This window comes from Pelodiscus sinensis, chromosome 2 (assembly GCF_052426305.1).
Source record: "Pelodiscus sinensis isolate ZL-2025 chromosome 2, ASM5242630v1, whole genome shotgun sequence".
NCBI classification, from domain to species: domain Eukaryota; kingdom Metazoa; phylum Chordata; order Testudines; family Trionychidae; genus Pelodiscus; species Pelodiscus sinensis.
Genome location: NC_143053.1, coordinates 163,506,812 through 163,521,011, shown reverse-complemented (window position 1 = coordinate 163,521,011; position 14,200 = coordinate 163,506,812). Strand labels below are relative to the sequence as shown.

The 14,200-nt window shown below is 41.6% G+C and overlaps 1 protein-coding gene across 2 annotated transcripts in view; it reads left to right on the top strand.

The window, feature by feature from the left end:
- CUL1 (cullin 1) overlaps positions 1-14,200 on the top strand; it is a 94,389-nt gene that overhangs the window by 32,339 nt on the left and 47,850 nt on the right. For both annotated transcript variants that reach the window (XM_075921712.2, XM_075921711.2), the window contains exon 2: positions 3,266-3,550. In XM_075921712.2, the coding sequence (XP_075777827.1) occupies positions 3,411-3,550 (140 nt within the window). In that variant the 5' untranslated portion in view covers positions 3,266-3,410. The remainder of the gene's footprint in view (positions 1-3,265; positions 3,551-14,200) is intronic.

Below are 14,200 nucleotides of genomic sequence, written 5' to 3'. Positions count from 1 at the left end.
AAATAAGAGGCATGTATTATATAATATAAAATAAGAAAATGACACTCAGGCTACGTCTAGATTGCAAGCCTCTTTCTAAAGAGGCTTTTTCGAAAGATACTTTCGAAAAAGAGCATCTAGACTACAATCAGTACTTTTGAAAAAGCAAGCTGCTTTTTCGAAAGAGCACCCAGGCAGTCTGGATGCTCTCTTTCGAAAAAGCACAGTTTGCATTACATAGCGCCTTTTTTCGAAAGAGCACTTTCGAAAAAAGGCGTTATTCCTTGTGAAATGAGGAGTGCTGCTGTCGAAAGAAAAGCCGTGTTCTTTTGATTTAATTTCGAAAGAACACGGCTGTAGTCTAGACGCAGGTGAAGTTTTTTCGAAAAAACCCTGCAGTCTAGACACAGCCTCAGTTGCCACTCTAGATTTCTCTTACTGAAGCTTTCTGTACTATAGACTTGGGTAGTAGATTCTAAAACTAGTTAACTAATTAAACAAGTCATAAAGATTAGCTAAATTAACAGAAATTGAAAGCCCAGAACTGTCAAGGAGCAAGAGCTGGTTGTTAGAGCAATTAATTGATTTTCATTGGACAGTAAGTCTAGCAATAGCATGTTTGTGATCAGATTTCATTGTAACTGTTCTTTTAAATGAGAAATTTAAATTAAAAATTCTGATTTTTATGTTTTTAAATCGATTTTTATCATGCAGGAAAGCCATGCATGTACAGCTCTAGTTTTTCTTCTCTTTGGAATCCTAATCATTATCATTACCTTATGTGAGAGAGAAACTTAAATATAAGGAATTGTGGACTAGATCATACCTTGCAATTTAACACAGGGGCCCTCTCGTATGAATTTTAAAATAGACTTGAGTAGTCCATTCAATAACTTTACATGTAGGATAAAGCTTTTACATTTTCATAGGAAAAAGTTGTATTTAACAGCAACCTTGCTTCATAGCAAAATCTGATTTTTGCTGTACATGCCGTAGCATTGTGTATGTTGTTATCAGTAGGAGTGGCTACTTTCATAAGAAACATGTAGGCCTGTGTGTTGATAAAAGCTAGTCTTTGTTCCTTTTAAGTCAAATAACAGCTCATTCCACTTCTAGCTTTTCTATGAATGAGTGATATGTGGAAAGATCTATGCAAGCAAAGAGTAGCGTTATACATCTGTTTTTCTTTCCAGTTTTGTGCCAGATAACTAGAAGAGGCAACTCTCTTCAGTCTATAAAGTCAGTAAACTCAATTGATGATAATGCTATATTAAAGCATTTAATTGCGAAATTCAAGATAGAAACTAGCCAAGTTGTACTGAAATGTTATCAAATACAGAGTATGTAGGGCAATTTAATGCATGTAAAGAGCAGACACTTCAAGTTGATAGGTGCCTGAGAAATAAGTTATACAAATATTTGGAAAACCATTAACCATTCACATCTCTAATGGATATTTCTTTTGATGTGTGGTTTTTAAAATGGCCTTCTAATTTCAGGTATAAACTTTATCACTATACTGTGCAGTATTATTCAGAATGATGTGCAAATATTTTCAGCAGCAGGTTTTAAGACTTTCATCTTGGGCCACTTAAATTCAGAATTAAAAATAGATATACAATTGTCCTACTACATCATATGTAAGAAATAAAGACTTCTGTTCATTACTCTGGACTAGGATTAATGAATGCCTAGGAGAAATTACTAGCCATAGGCCAATGATAACTTCTCATGGATTAACCTCTATAATTGTTGTTTATTACTTTCTGAAAAAAAAGGTCTGTTGTGGATCTCCATGGTTTGGTATGTACTTTGCATTCTATAAAAGAGAGCTGATAATGAATATTATAAAGAACATTAATACTCATCTGCAGCAACCATGTATACTAATCTCTATATATTATATAGAAAATTTTCCTGTAAAATGACGAAGTGACATCATCATATCACCAGCGTTGACCTGCCCCCAGCTAGAAGTTTTGTTCCAGGCATCTCCTCTGGTCCCCTTCCCATAATCTCAGTGTTCTGGGGAGATGGTGGTGCTCTGGGGAGGTGGGAGACATACTGACTCCTCCCTTTCTCTTCCCTGGTGCTCGGGGAGGAGGGAGCTGCGCAGCCTCCTGTCCCCCCACCCCTTGGTGCTCCGGGGAGGCAGGAGTTGCATGGCCTCCTCTCTCTTGCCCTCCTTGGTGCTCTGAAGTGGTGGGAGAAACATGGCATGCACAGTGATCCCTGCACCTTGACCCTGCTTACCCAAGCCTTGGAGCAGTGGTGAATCCATGCCTATCTTACATGCCTGGGGGGAGTTTTAAATATGTCTTCAGCAGAGCGGACTCAGGGTATGAGTCTCCACTTCCCCAAGCTGAGACCTTGCACCTCCAGCCCCCTCACCCACCACCTAGCTGATCCCCCTCCACCGAGATCCCTCATCCTCAACTCCCCTCTGATATTCCCTCAAGTGGAGACCCTGCACTCCCAGCCCCCTCACACACCCTCTCCACCGAGACCCTGCACTCCCAATCCCCTCACGCCTCCCCTCCACTGAGACCCCACGCCCCCAACCCCCTCATTCATCTTCCTGCCGAGACCCTAGCCCTGCCACTCATCCTCAAGCTGAGACCTCCACACTCCCAGACCGCTCCCCCAAACTCTATCTGGCCATGAAAGCTGCCAGGGAGACAGGTGTTGGCAGGTGTAGCAATATTTTGGTAGTTTAACAGTGTGGTTGTCTTCCAAATTCTTATTTTAAGGAACATTGCTAAAGTGATATGGAAGGTACATAATAAAGTCAGTACTCTTCAATGTATATATTTAAAATTACAGACTTTTTATACATACATTGTAGTCCATTCTTGATTTGCATTTCTAATATGACACACCAAGTAACCATCAGATGTACAGCCGGTCATAAAAAGCAAGGAAAATATTGCAAAGCTCCTAAAACATGCACATTGTTCAAACTTTTCACTATAACCTGGGCCTCACCTCTCTTTTTGTCATTGTCTTCTTTTTTGTGAATTTAGGCTGCAGGAGCTGTTGTATTTGTTTGTCATATTTGTTTATAAAGCACCAGACAAGCTTACAGTTATGTGAAAATAATAGCCCCTAATTAGTATGTTCTGTTGTTGAAGAATATGTGCTCTGATGATGTTGTTAAGCAGGCAGTACTCTAAATATGTAATGTTCACTTTTGAATAATTTAATGATCTATCCCTTTTTCTAGCCCCTCGTGGAAATTGAATCTAATGTCTGTGAATGTTAACTAATTGCCCTTCTGTTTTTTTAGGTTATCTTGCAAGGGGATATCATTCTTCATATGTAAAGAACATCTTTTTGAGTCCCTGAATTTGGAATGTTACTTTACTTGTGAATCTGATGGAGGAATAGCCATCTCAGATTGCTACTCTGGAAGACTTTACAGGAAATTCAAAATGTCGTCAAATAGGAGTCAGAACCCACATGGACTTAAACAGATTGGTCTTGATCAGATATGGGATGATCTTAGAGCTGGAATTCAACAGGTTTATACCAGACAAAGCATGGCAAAATCCAGATATATGGAACTCTACACGTATCCTAATACATAATTGAAAAAAGTTGGTAAATATTTTTACTGTCAGTTAAGAACTAAAATCAACTTAAAGTAAGGTTTTTTTTTTTTTTAAAGCATTTGATGGTGTTTTTTGTTTTTAAACTTCATTTTTGGAAAAGTTACCCTTTCTCATTTCGCTGTGACAAAAACAAATAGTAGCATCAGTCACTGGTATAAATAAAAATCACAAGTGAATGTACTGAAAATATTTTTGTTCTTATTTATAAAATGTCAAGTGGAATGCTATTAATTCTATGACCGCAACACTTAAAGGTGATTTTGAGTATATAATTTAATGTTTACAAGTTGCACCATGTAATTCCTCATTACTGATCAGCACTATGGAAATATTTTTTCATTCCATTTTTTTCACTTCAACACTTTGCTGTAAGGCTTTTGTAATGTCCAGTTATCTACTTGGAAGTAGTGGAAAAATTTTCCTTTGCAGTAGGGCTTGTCCAGCCATAGGGTTAGCATCTTTCTCTGGAGAATACCAGAATCAGTTTCAAAGCTTTCAGTCTGGAGTACTGACTAACTCTTTGAACTTCTCTCTAGGATTACTGGCTTCCTCTGAGACAGCAGTTGAAATTTTTGAGCAGCTCTAGGGTTAAAATGTAGAAGGATTCTAAAACAGCGTGGTGTTTTTTGTTTTCATGTTCATGTTAGCCTAATACAAGGAAGTTGTTTTCAAGGAAATTGTTCCTGTTCAAAGACTCTTCTGTCAGATCTGTTATTTGTGATGGAGAAAAGCAAAAAAGCATCAGAAAGGTGTACATCTCATTCTAAATCTTCAAGCCTTTAAAGAAAAAGAAGTGACTATGCAACTCAAGAGTTCATAAGATGGTTTTCACAAAGGTCTAAAAAAACCCTTTCTGCTTTGCACTCACCTATTTCCTCTTTTTACCCTTCTAAGAACCTTGTATGTTTTCTGTAGGGCAGGTGCTTTATCACAAGAAAACACTGTTGTGAAGTTGAGACAGAATAAAGAAAAATGTTTTTGGGAAGTGAGTGTGTACTCAATGAATTTTTAGTCTAGTTCTGTTATGCTCCTTGATGAATAAAAATGGCAGGTCTAAACAGTTGGTAAGCAGATAGGTATAATATCTCTAAATTCAGTTTTTTTAAAATAATATTGGAGTCTCAGGAAATTGTAAATCTGTCAGATGGTAGTCTTATTTTTAAGATTGAGTGAGTAGATAGGGAATTAGTTTCAAAACTTGAAGAAAGTGTGTGTTTAAGGGGGTAGAGGATGGTTGGGCTGAAGGCTGTGTAATATAAGCAGTCCTCTAAATTTCACAGGAGGGTAAGGTGATGTATGTAATTTATCAAATGTTCTTCAGATATACCTTCATAGAATGTGCTCATAATCAGGGCTTGACAAAGTATTGAATCTACTTGCCCGTGGCGAGTAGATTTCAGCCGGGTGCCCTGTTCATTTGCAGTGCACGCGTGCCCAGTGCGGGTCTTATGCATGCGCAGTGCGGGGCTGGCGAGTGGCTTTCGCTGCCGTTCGTCAAGCCCTGCTCATAATAATCTTCTGAACTGTGGATTTAGATTCCAAATCAGTAGAAATAATCAATGTAGTCTTCGGATTTGTATGGAATGCTCTTTCAGTAATAGTTGGGAATGTGTTGAATTCTGCACTTGATGCTTCAGGATCTGGTCTTAGACTTTTGAGAGCAAATAAAATAGGCTACACTTTTTTTAGCCCCATATCTAGGAGGAGTAACGTGTGCTTGAATTAGAAAAATCTGCAACATTTAAATGAGTTCTAGAAATCTTAAGAAAGTGCTGTGAAGTAAGGGTGTGAAAGTTCAAGAGGTGGGCCTAGAGGAGTTGCTCACCTGCCGTGCACAGGGCGCTGTTCCAGCTGAGTCCCTGCTTACGGTGGTCCTGGGCTCCCCACAGGCCGGGACTGCTCTGGTTGGGATGCAGGAGCAGCCCTGTTTGCTGGGCATCTTGGCCTGCCACAGGCAGGGACTTCTCCAGCATCCTGTCTGGAGCAGCCTCTGTCCACAGTAGGCCCGAGTGCCCCTCGGGTAGGGGCTGCTCCTACCAGGTCAGCAGAGCAACCCCTGCTTCTGGGGTGCCCTTGCCCGCCTCAGGTAGAGACTGTTCCAGCATCCCGTGGAGCAGCCTCATCTGCGGCAAGCCTCATCTGCGAAAGCAGCCCAGGCCTGTGGTGGCGGGGGAGGGCAGTTCCGAGTCCTCCACCCTCCTGCTTGTCCCCCTTTAATCAGTTAACTAGTTAAACAGTATGTTTATCCAGCTAGCCAATTAAATGGAATTTTACATCCCTATTGTGAAGTAGAAACTTAGCGATCACGGAGTCAACTGTATTCAGTTTCAAGAGTAGGTATGTTGACATGTAGTCGACTATACGATTAACTGATAAGGCTAAGCTTACCAGTTAATCTTGTTGACAACATGCATTTTCCCCTCCCCCTTGCTGCCTCTGTATCAGAGGCAGCAAGGGATGGGGAAACAGGAGCCTGTGTTTGGGGGAGCTGGCTTAAAAGCCAGTTCCTCCAGCACCAGATCAGAAGTGTCACCCACCGCCCCACGCTGCTGCCTCTTACGGAGCAGCCTCTGTCTGGGGCAAGCCTGGGTTTGCCGCAGGCAGAGGCTGGTCCTCAGCAACAGCCTCTGTCTGTAGGGGGTCCGAGCTCTTTGCGTACAGAAGCTGGCCATTGTTTGCAGGGAGTTTGGATCTTCCTCCCCCCGCAGATAGGGGCTGATGCCAGAGCAGACTGTCCGCTACGGATGTCAGTTCGCCATGGACAGAGGCTGCTTTGCTGCTGCCTCTCACTCCTTCCCGGCCCACAGCGGCCTCTGTCTATGAGGAGCTCGTAACCCCTCTGTATCAGAGGCAGCAGTGTGGGGCGGCAGGGTGCTCCCTGGAAGTAGGGGCAGCGTTCACTGGCTGCTGGCCCTGCCCCCAGAACTATAGTATAGTTGAGTAACTGATAGGAATTCATGCAGTTACTTGACTGCTTAACCAATATCTAATATTCCTATTCTAGAGTCTAAAAATCTCTTGAAATATAAAGACTTGTGGGAAAACCAATCTGCAGGAGTGGCAGATCTGTGTTTTTACTCTTAGGTTGTTTATTTTTCCAAAGCAAATAGAGTACAAGTAGTACAAAGTAAGTCATACAAGATGAGATATATTTAAAAATATAGTTTGAGGATAATCTTTTCTCTGTTCTATATCTAGATGTGTGGTAATGCTAGGCACCCACCATGTGTTAGTGTCGCTGCAGGTTAGTGAAACAGTATCACATACGATATATGAGATTCTTATAAATGCAAGATCTGAATTTACCCTTTTGATAGTATTTAAGGTATAAGAGCCACTAAATTCAGATCTTATTGCAGTTTACTTTTTAACATTTTTTATTACCTTTTGCTATTTTAAGGCAACATCATCTTGTAGACTACACAAATAAAGTTGTTTACCTCAATAGCACTGGTTTGCTATAAAATGGTTTGAGACAAGTTTGCATCTATCCCAGAGTTTTAAATTTCATTCAGCAAATAAGCATTATGGGAAAGCTATCATGTTTCAAAGAAAAGATTTTTTTTTAACAAGATATCAACGATAGCTTTACCGTCAAAGGAGCTTGGTAGAATATCAGTCAAATTTCTCTTAAATATACTGAAAAAGGCATTTTTAATGAGAGAATTACATTTGAGGATATTATAAATAATGTTAATTTAGTCAATCTTGTACGAATTCAATGATCATTAGTTGGTTGAATAACTTGGTGTTAGGTTCCATTACTCTTGGAATCACTAAGCAGATCTGAAGAGCTCTGTGTAAGCTCGACAGCTTCTCTTTCATGAACAGGAGTTGATCCTATAAAACGTGTACTACTTCTCCCACCTTTTCTCTCTAATATCCTAGGGTTTATGGCTACAACAGTACTACCAATATAAATGAAAAGTAATTCAGCATTTTCATCAGAACAAAATAGTTGAAGGAGCATCAGAACTCACATTGGAAGCCTTCTTATTTTTTCCATCAATCAAGGAAATCCAGCGTGTGCTCCTTTTCTGTTTAGCTCCTCAACCATGATACAAATATAGTGCAAGGTGGAGCTACAAAGATTTTTTTTCCAAAAAGGATTTTTAGAATGATTTTTCAAAATATCCGCCTTTTACCATTTATCTAAATTCAGATGGCAGTTTCCAAATGATAGCAGAATTATGTTGCCAAAGCTTATGTAATGAAGAGTGTTTGGCTGCCATATAGAGGAATAGGGACACTTGACTCTCTAGAGTCATTACCATCCTGAGTGACCAGGGCTTCAGCTTCTAGGAAGAAAACATATAGACAGCAACTATGTGATCTAGTATTTATATGCTGAAAAAGCACAAAAGATTTATGTTGTGTTTGTAATGTGCTCACCTGATTGAGGGGAAAGTAAATTTCCTCTTTGAGTAGTGTCCTCTTTCAGCTCTCAATCACAGATATTTTTCTGCTAACAGTGCCATGTGCGTCTTTGTGTCAGACACAGAGCCTATATAAGGAACCATGGGCAAATTGCCCTCAACTTCTTCTCATCTGCTTCGGCCTGAGACAGCCCTAGCTGCTTATCTTGAGCATGCTTTGGCTAGTTTCCTGTTGTTGTTGCTTGTTAAGATTAGTTAGTTATTGATAGTAGTCAGAGGATTAGGTTTTAGGTTTTTCCCCTCCCTCACCCCTCTTTCTCAATAGGAAATCTAGTTTTCCTGACAGGTATGCCTGGCTTTCTAGGCTTCAAACGCTGTTGCTCCTGCTGAGAGAGACTTCTTGTGCGTAACAGCCACTCTGAGTCCATTGTTTGGGGAGTCCTGTCTCCTAGTAGTGCAATTTCTGCCTAGCCCTCAAGTTCAGCGCATAAAAAAACAGAGCGACTAAGCTCAGACTTCTAATCACTGATGCAGATTCCCCTTCCTCTTTGGTGCAGGCTTTTTCTAAGGAGAGTTTGAGAGGCTTCTGAAAGGGTTTCCTGACAGAGAAGTATGGCTTCTCACCTGAAGGAGCCAGCTCTGAAAAAGCCCATTTCCTCTTGTGGCTCGGTACTGTTTCAAAGGGCTCCTCCTGTACAGGACCCTGAATTTTAGGGACAGATGGGGGTTTGACAGGGCTTTGATACCCTCTACTACAGACAAGGAGGGCAAGCCTAAGCACCCTGGCCTGGTACTATCAGGCTCAGTCCCGCTGTCCATACTTGACCATTTGGTACCTTAGGTACCAAGCAAGCAACACTGCTGAACTCTGTCAGTGCCTACATCAGTGTGTCCACCATCAGTGATACTATCAGTATTAGCACCACATCCTGTTACTGTGTTGGTACTGATTTCCTACTCCATCTTGCAAAAATCTAGTTATATGTGGCACCATCAGTCCTTAATGGATGAGCTGTAATCCCTGCTCCTCGTGGGTACCAAGTGACTTTTGGTACTGAGTAGGGATGCTAAAATTAGATTACTCGTTAATCGAATAGTCAGTGGAATTTCGAGTGACGATTTGATTAGTTAATAGCCAGCTCTTCTGCTTTGAAATGTAGCAAGAGCCCGCTCTGCTCTTTCAAAGATTGAAATGCCGCATGGAGCCTGGGGCTAGCGGCGGACTCTGATCCCACACTTCATGCAGCGTTTCTGCTTTGAAATGGACAAGAGCCCCAATGGGGACTCTTTTTTACATTTCAAAGTTGGAACCCAATGCTGATCCCCTGACCCCTTTCCCCCCCCAATGGAGCTGAGGGAACCGACTTTTAAACTGGTTCCCCCAAGCATCCCCTCCCTTCACCTCCCTTGCTACCTCTTTTTCTGATAGATGCAGCAAGGTGTGTGTGTGGGGGGGGAAGCAACCAGTCAACTAGTGTCGACTATCCGATAACCTAGAAGGACCTGGGGTGCTTCACCTGTGCATCCCTGTGTAGCTTTGGTCTGGTATGAGGAGGCCTAGGATGTATATGTGGGCTAAACAGGCACTACTAGTGGGAAAAATCTCCAGTATACGGTTTGAGATTAACATCCCTAATGCGCATGTGTAATATCAGTTAATTGAATAGTCGATTAACCTCATGAGTTGTTGTTGGTTACTCGACTATTCTATAGTCCACGGGGGTGAGGCTGGCAGCCAGTGCATTCCGGCCCCACTCTCAAGGAGCCCCCTGCTATCCTATGCTGCTGCCTCCGTAAAACCAGCTCCCCTCGTGGACCAGCTGCCTTTGGCCCCACCCTGCTGCCTCTGATACAGAGGCAGCAGCATGGGGTGGCAGCAGCTCCTGTCCAGGAGGGTGGTCTGATCTCCCATATCTGGTGTGAGCCAGAACTGAACTGGGCTGCCTGTTCACCTAGCTCCTAATACACTTTAAATGCAGAACCGCAGCAGGAATAAGTCCTGGACCCGGCGCAAGCTGGTACTGAGCCGGGCTGCTGGCCAGCCTGTTAAAAAAAATTTCCTGGCAAGGTTGGGGGAGAAATGTGTGTAGTCTATAGCATTAACCTATATGCTTTTGCTTATCGATTGATCGATTACACTATTAATCTCTCTTCTGTCGGCACCTAACACAGAATGCAAATATAAATAAATAGACCAAGAAATTAACTGATGAAATAAGGATGGAAAATCCCATTTAATTAGTTACTGGTTAAATGCATTGTTTAACTGGTTAACCTGTTTAAAGGTGGGGAGGCATGTGAGGAACTGCTCCAGCCCCTGTTGGTTAATGATAAACCGGAACTGCTAAGCATTACCTATTAAGGGATGCTTACTGGTTAACCTTTCACATACAAGTTTTAAAATATTGAATTTCTTTGGAGTTTTAGCATAAGTGTACGTTTTACTCTAGGTAAAAGCATTCATATGTTTTCTTTTCTTCAAAAATAGCAATTCGTTTTTCTGCATTTTTTTTTAAATAAAATTTTATGGAATAGCCTTAGTCTCCTGCTTCCCTGCAGCACTAAAATGTAGTCTGAGAATCATTGTTTTCAAGGAACTCTCTAATGCACTTATTCCTACACAAGTGAGAGCAATCGTATGGTTCTAATTTTAAAAACAAAATCTGGCTACTTTCATATCTTTAATAATCTATACTGTTTCAATATTTCAAAAGCTATACCTTTATAATAAATACTAATTCTACTTACACAGAATGCACATGCAGCTTTAACCTTTTTCATTTGTTATGGGAAAAGACAGGAAGTACACAATCTGTAATTTATTCAATCAAGTAATTCCTATTTGAATTGATACTGGCATTTAAGAGACTTTCTAATGTCATTTGGTTAAAAAGAAAAATAAAAACAAAGGTTACCCATCTTGTAAGAACATTCAAAATATTTGTTTAGTCAGTATTCCAGTCCTGGGGGAATTCTGCAATTTTATTACAGCTCCAAATGCAGCAATTGTAGAATTCCCCCAGGACTAGTATTTGATTAATATACATTTCACACAGAAATTAATTTAAAGGGAACTGTCCAAATTTAGATTGATCTGAAATTTACATAAACATTGGTCCAATAAGCCTGGTACTCCAGAAGCTATTTGTTACACTAAAGTACTCTGATTAACAATTTACATATTACTTTTAATAAGGATTTCCCAGATAGTGTATTTTTAATATTTAAATTTAGGAGCTTTACTAAATATGGTTTGTGGCACCTTCATTACCTACTGCATAATCTTTTCCTTATTTGTAAATTTGTTTTACTGTGATTAAAATTTTTGTTCTACCAATTTCTGCTTTATTCCTAATTTTTTTTTCTTTTATCACTTTTTGGCATCTGGTAGAACTAAATATTGGCATATCTTTGGGCATAATTAGACACATTCTAGTATTTTTCTGATGAATTAGTTTTACCTACTATACTCATAAATAAACACATCTACCTACCATCATGAACTAAAATAACTATTAAATGCAGGATGATTGTTACTTGTTAACAGGCAGACTGGGGTGGTACTCTGCCTCCGCCCATGTTAAATTGTTAATCAGTTAAACGTAACATTTAACTGGTTAACTGATTAAACAGGATTTTACATCCTTAACAGTCTATAAACTTAAACTAACTTAATTATAAATTAAAATATAAATACATGGATAGCTCTAGCTATTTAGGCTGTAGGCTTTTCTATATTAACCAAAGACAGCTGCACAAAAGTCTCCACTGGGATACTTGTGACTAGAGATGTGAAAGAGTAGTCGAGTGTTTAACCGATAAGACTGGGATTATCAATTAATCTAGTAGACTCCCCCCATCCCCATTGCTGCTTCTGTATCAGAGGCAACAGAGGGGGGAGCAGAAGCTGGTGCTGGGGGCAGCTGGCTTAAAGGCTATCCTAATATCTCCAGATTTACACTTCCAGATACAGATTGAACCTCTCTAGCATGGCACACTCTGGTCTGTCAACAGCTGTCTGGCATGATTTTAGTTAGCTGGATGTCCACTTATCATGGGTACGGCCAAATTTCCAATGATTCTATAAAGTGTATTTACTGCCACCAGTCCTAGCACTCAGCATTCTGTGCTGTTCTTTAGCTCTAATTTACCCCTAAATGTCTTCTAAGAGCCTTGTAAGCAGTGGAAGTGTTGGTAATGTTGCTAGACAATACTGATCCCCATAGTTCGGCAAATTCTCTGCTTCGGCACCAGTCAGGTCCCAAAGGTGCCAGACTAGAATTCAACCTGTACAACATTCTATTATTATAGAAATTTTACTGTATTCGTAAACCTCTGTATGTTTTATGTATTTATTAGGGCTGTCAAGAGATTAAAAAATGGAATCGCGATTAATCACGCGCACTACCCCTTGGAAATACTGTGGCGGTGTTTCAAGGGGGCAGCATTGCGTGGAGCCGGGGTTACCTGGGGACTCCAGCTGATCCCGGGCTCCTGCGGTGCTGACCCTTTGAAACGCAGTGGCAGCATTTCAACAGGGCAGTGCTGCGTGGAGCCTGGAATCAGCTGGAGTCCCCAGCTGACTCCGGCTCGGTGCAGCACTGCCCCTCTGAAAGGCTGCCCCAACCTTCAAAAGGGGCAGCGCGGCGGGAACCTGAGATCAACTGGAGTTTCCAGTTGATCCTGGGCTCTGCATTGGGCTAATCTTGGAAACAACGCCCTGCCATTTCAAAGGGGCTGCGCTGTGGGAACCTGGGATCAACTGGAGTCTCCAGCTGATTCTGGGCTGTTTTGCACTGCCCTTCTGAAATGCCAGGGCAGCGTTTCAAAGGGGCAGTACCACTCAGCTGACCCCAGGCGCTGCCCCTTTGAAACACCAGGGCAGCTCTGCCCGGAGCCCAGAGTCAGCTGAGGACTCCAGCTGATCCCAGGCTCCTACTGCGCTGCCCCTTTGAAAGTGCCGTGGAAATGCCTTTGATTAATGCGTTAATTGTGCTCTGTGTTAATCGCAGGCGTTAACCTGTGTCAATTGACAGTCCTAGTATTTATATATGTGTAATTATAATGTACTTGTTGCACTCTTTCACTACGAATGCCTGTGGTGAGGGGCCACTTCATCTCGGCCTTGGGGAGGAGGGGTGTGGTATATGGACGTTAAGGATTAGTTGACTAATTGACTCTCTGATAAGCAAATGCTTACTGGATATTTGAGTCGATTAGTCGATTCTCCCCCCTTCCCCCTTGCTGCCTCTGTCAGACAGAGGCAGCAAATTTGGAGGGGAAGATAGAATACTTCAAAGTGGCAGCGCTGCATGGAGCCCATACCTGGGCTCCATGCGTTGTTGCACCTTTGACACACTGCCGTGGCGTTTCAAAGCGGGAGTGCTGCATAGAGCCTGGGGTTAGCTGAGGACTCCCCAGCTGATCCCGTGTTCCAGTGTGGCATTTCAAAGCGCGCATAGCCCAGTGTCAGCTGGGGAGTCCCCAGCTGACCCCAGGTTCTGTGGAAATGCCGTGTGGAGTCCGGGGTCTGCTGGGGAGTCCCCAGCTGATCCCAGGTTGCATGCAGCATGTCTCCAGCTGACCCCAGGTTCCACATGGCATTTCAAAGCGTCAGAACAGCATGGCGCCTGGGGTCATCAGGGGACACTGAGTCCCCTGCTGACCCTGGACTCCGTGAGGGCGCTTCCTCTTTGAAATGCACAAGAGCCCCTTGTGGGGCTCTTGTACATTTCAAAGGAGGAATGTGGAAGTGCCAGTCGAGTAGTCAGTGAAAATTCCATCGACTACTCGACTAGTAAATTACAATTTAGTTAACATTCTTAATGCAATACAGCACTCCAACCCTTCACATTTAATAGACTAACCATTTAAATGAGATTTTACATCCTAATAGACATGGTATATGTCTGGTTAGACTAAAGCTATAGAAGAATTACCACCATTCTGTTTCTTAACTTGATGACTGTTTGCAGCCCAAAATTGCTTTGGCTTTTTTATTTAATCATGTTACATTGTAAACAAATGTGTACTTTGCTGTTCATTAGTGATGCTGGGTCTCTTTCCACATAACTGCTTCATATATTTCTCTTTCCCTCTGTGTGGGCATGCACTCTTACTTGTTTTTCTCAGCTAGTATTAGCTTGTATACTTCAAAATTACTATTGTTTTATTTTCAGCCCATGTTTCTGGTTCTTTTCTTTGTCTGTTCAAACTGGGGATGTTAAATATCGG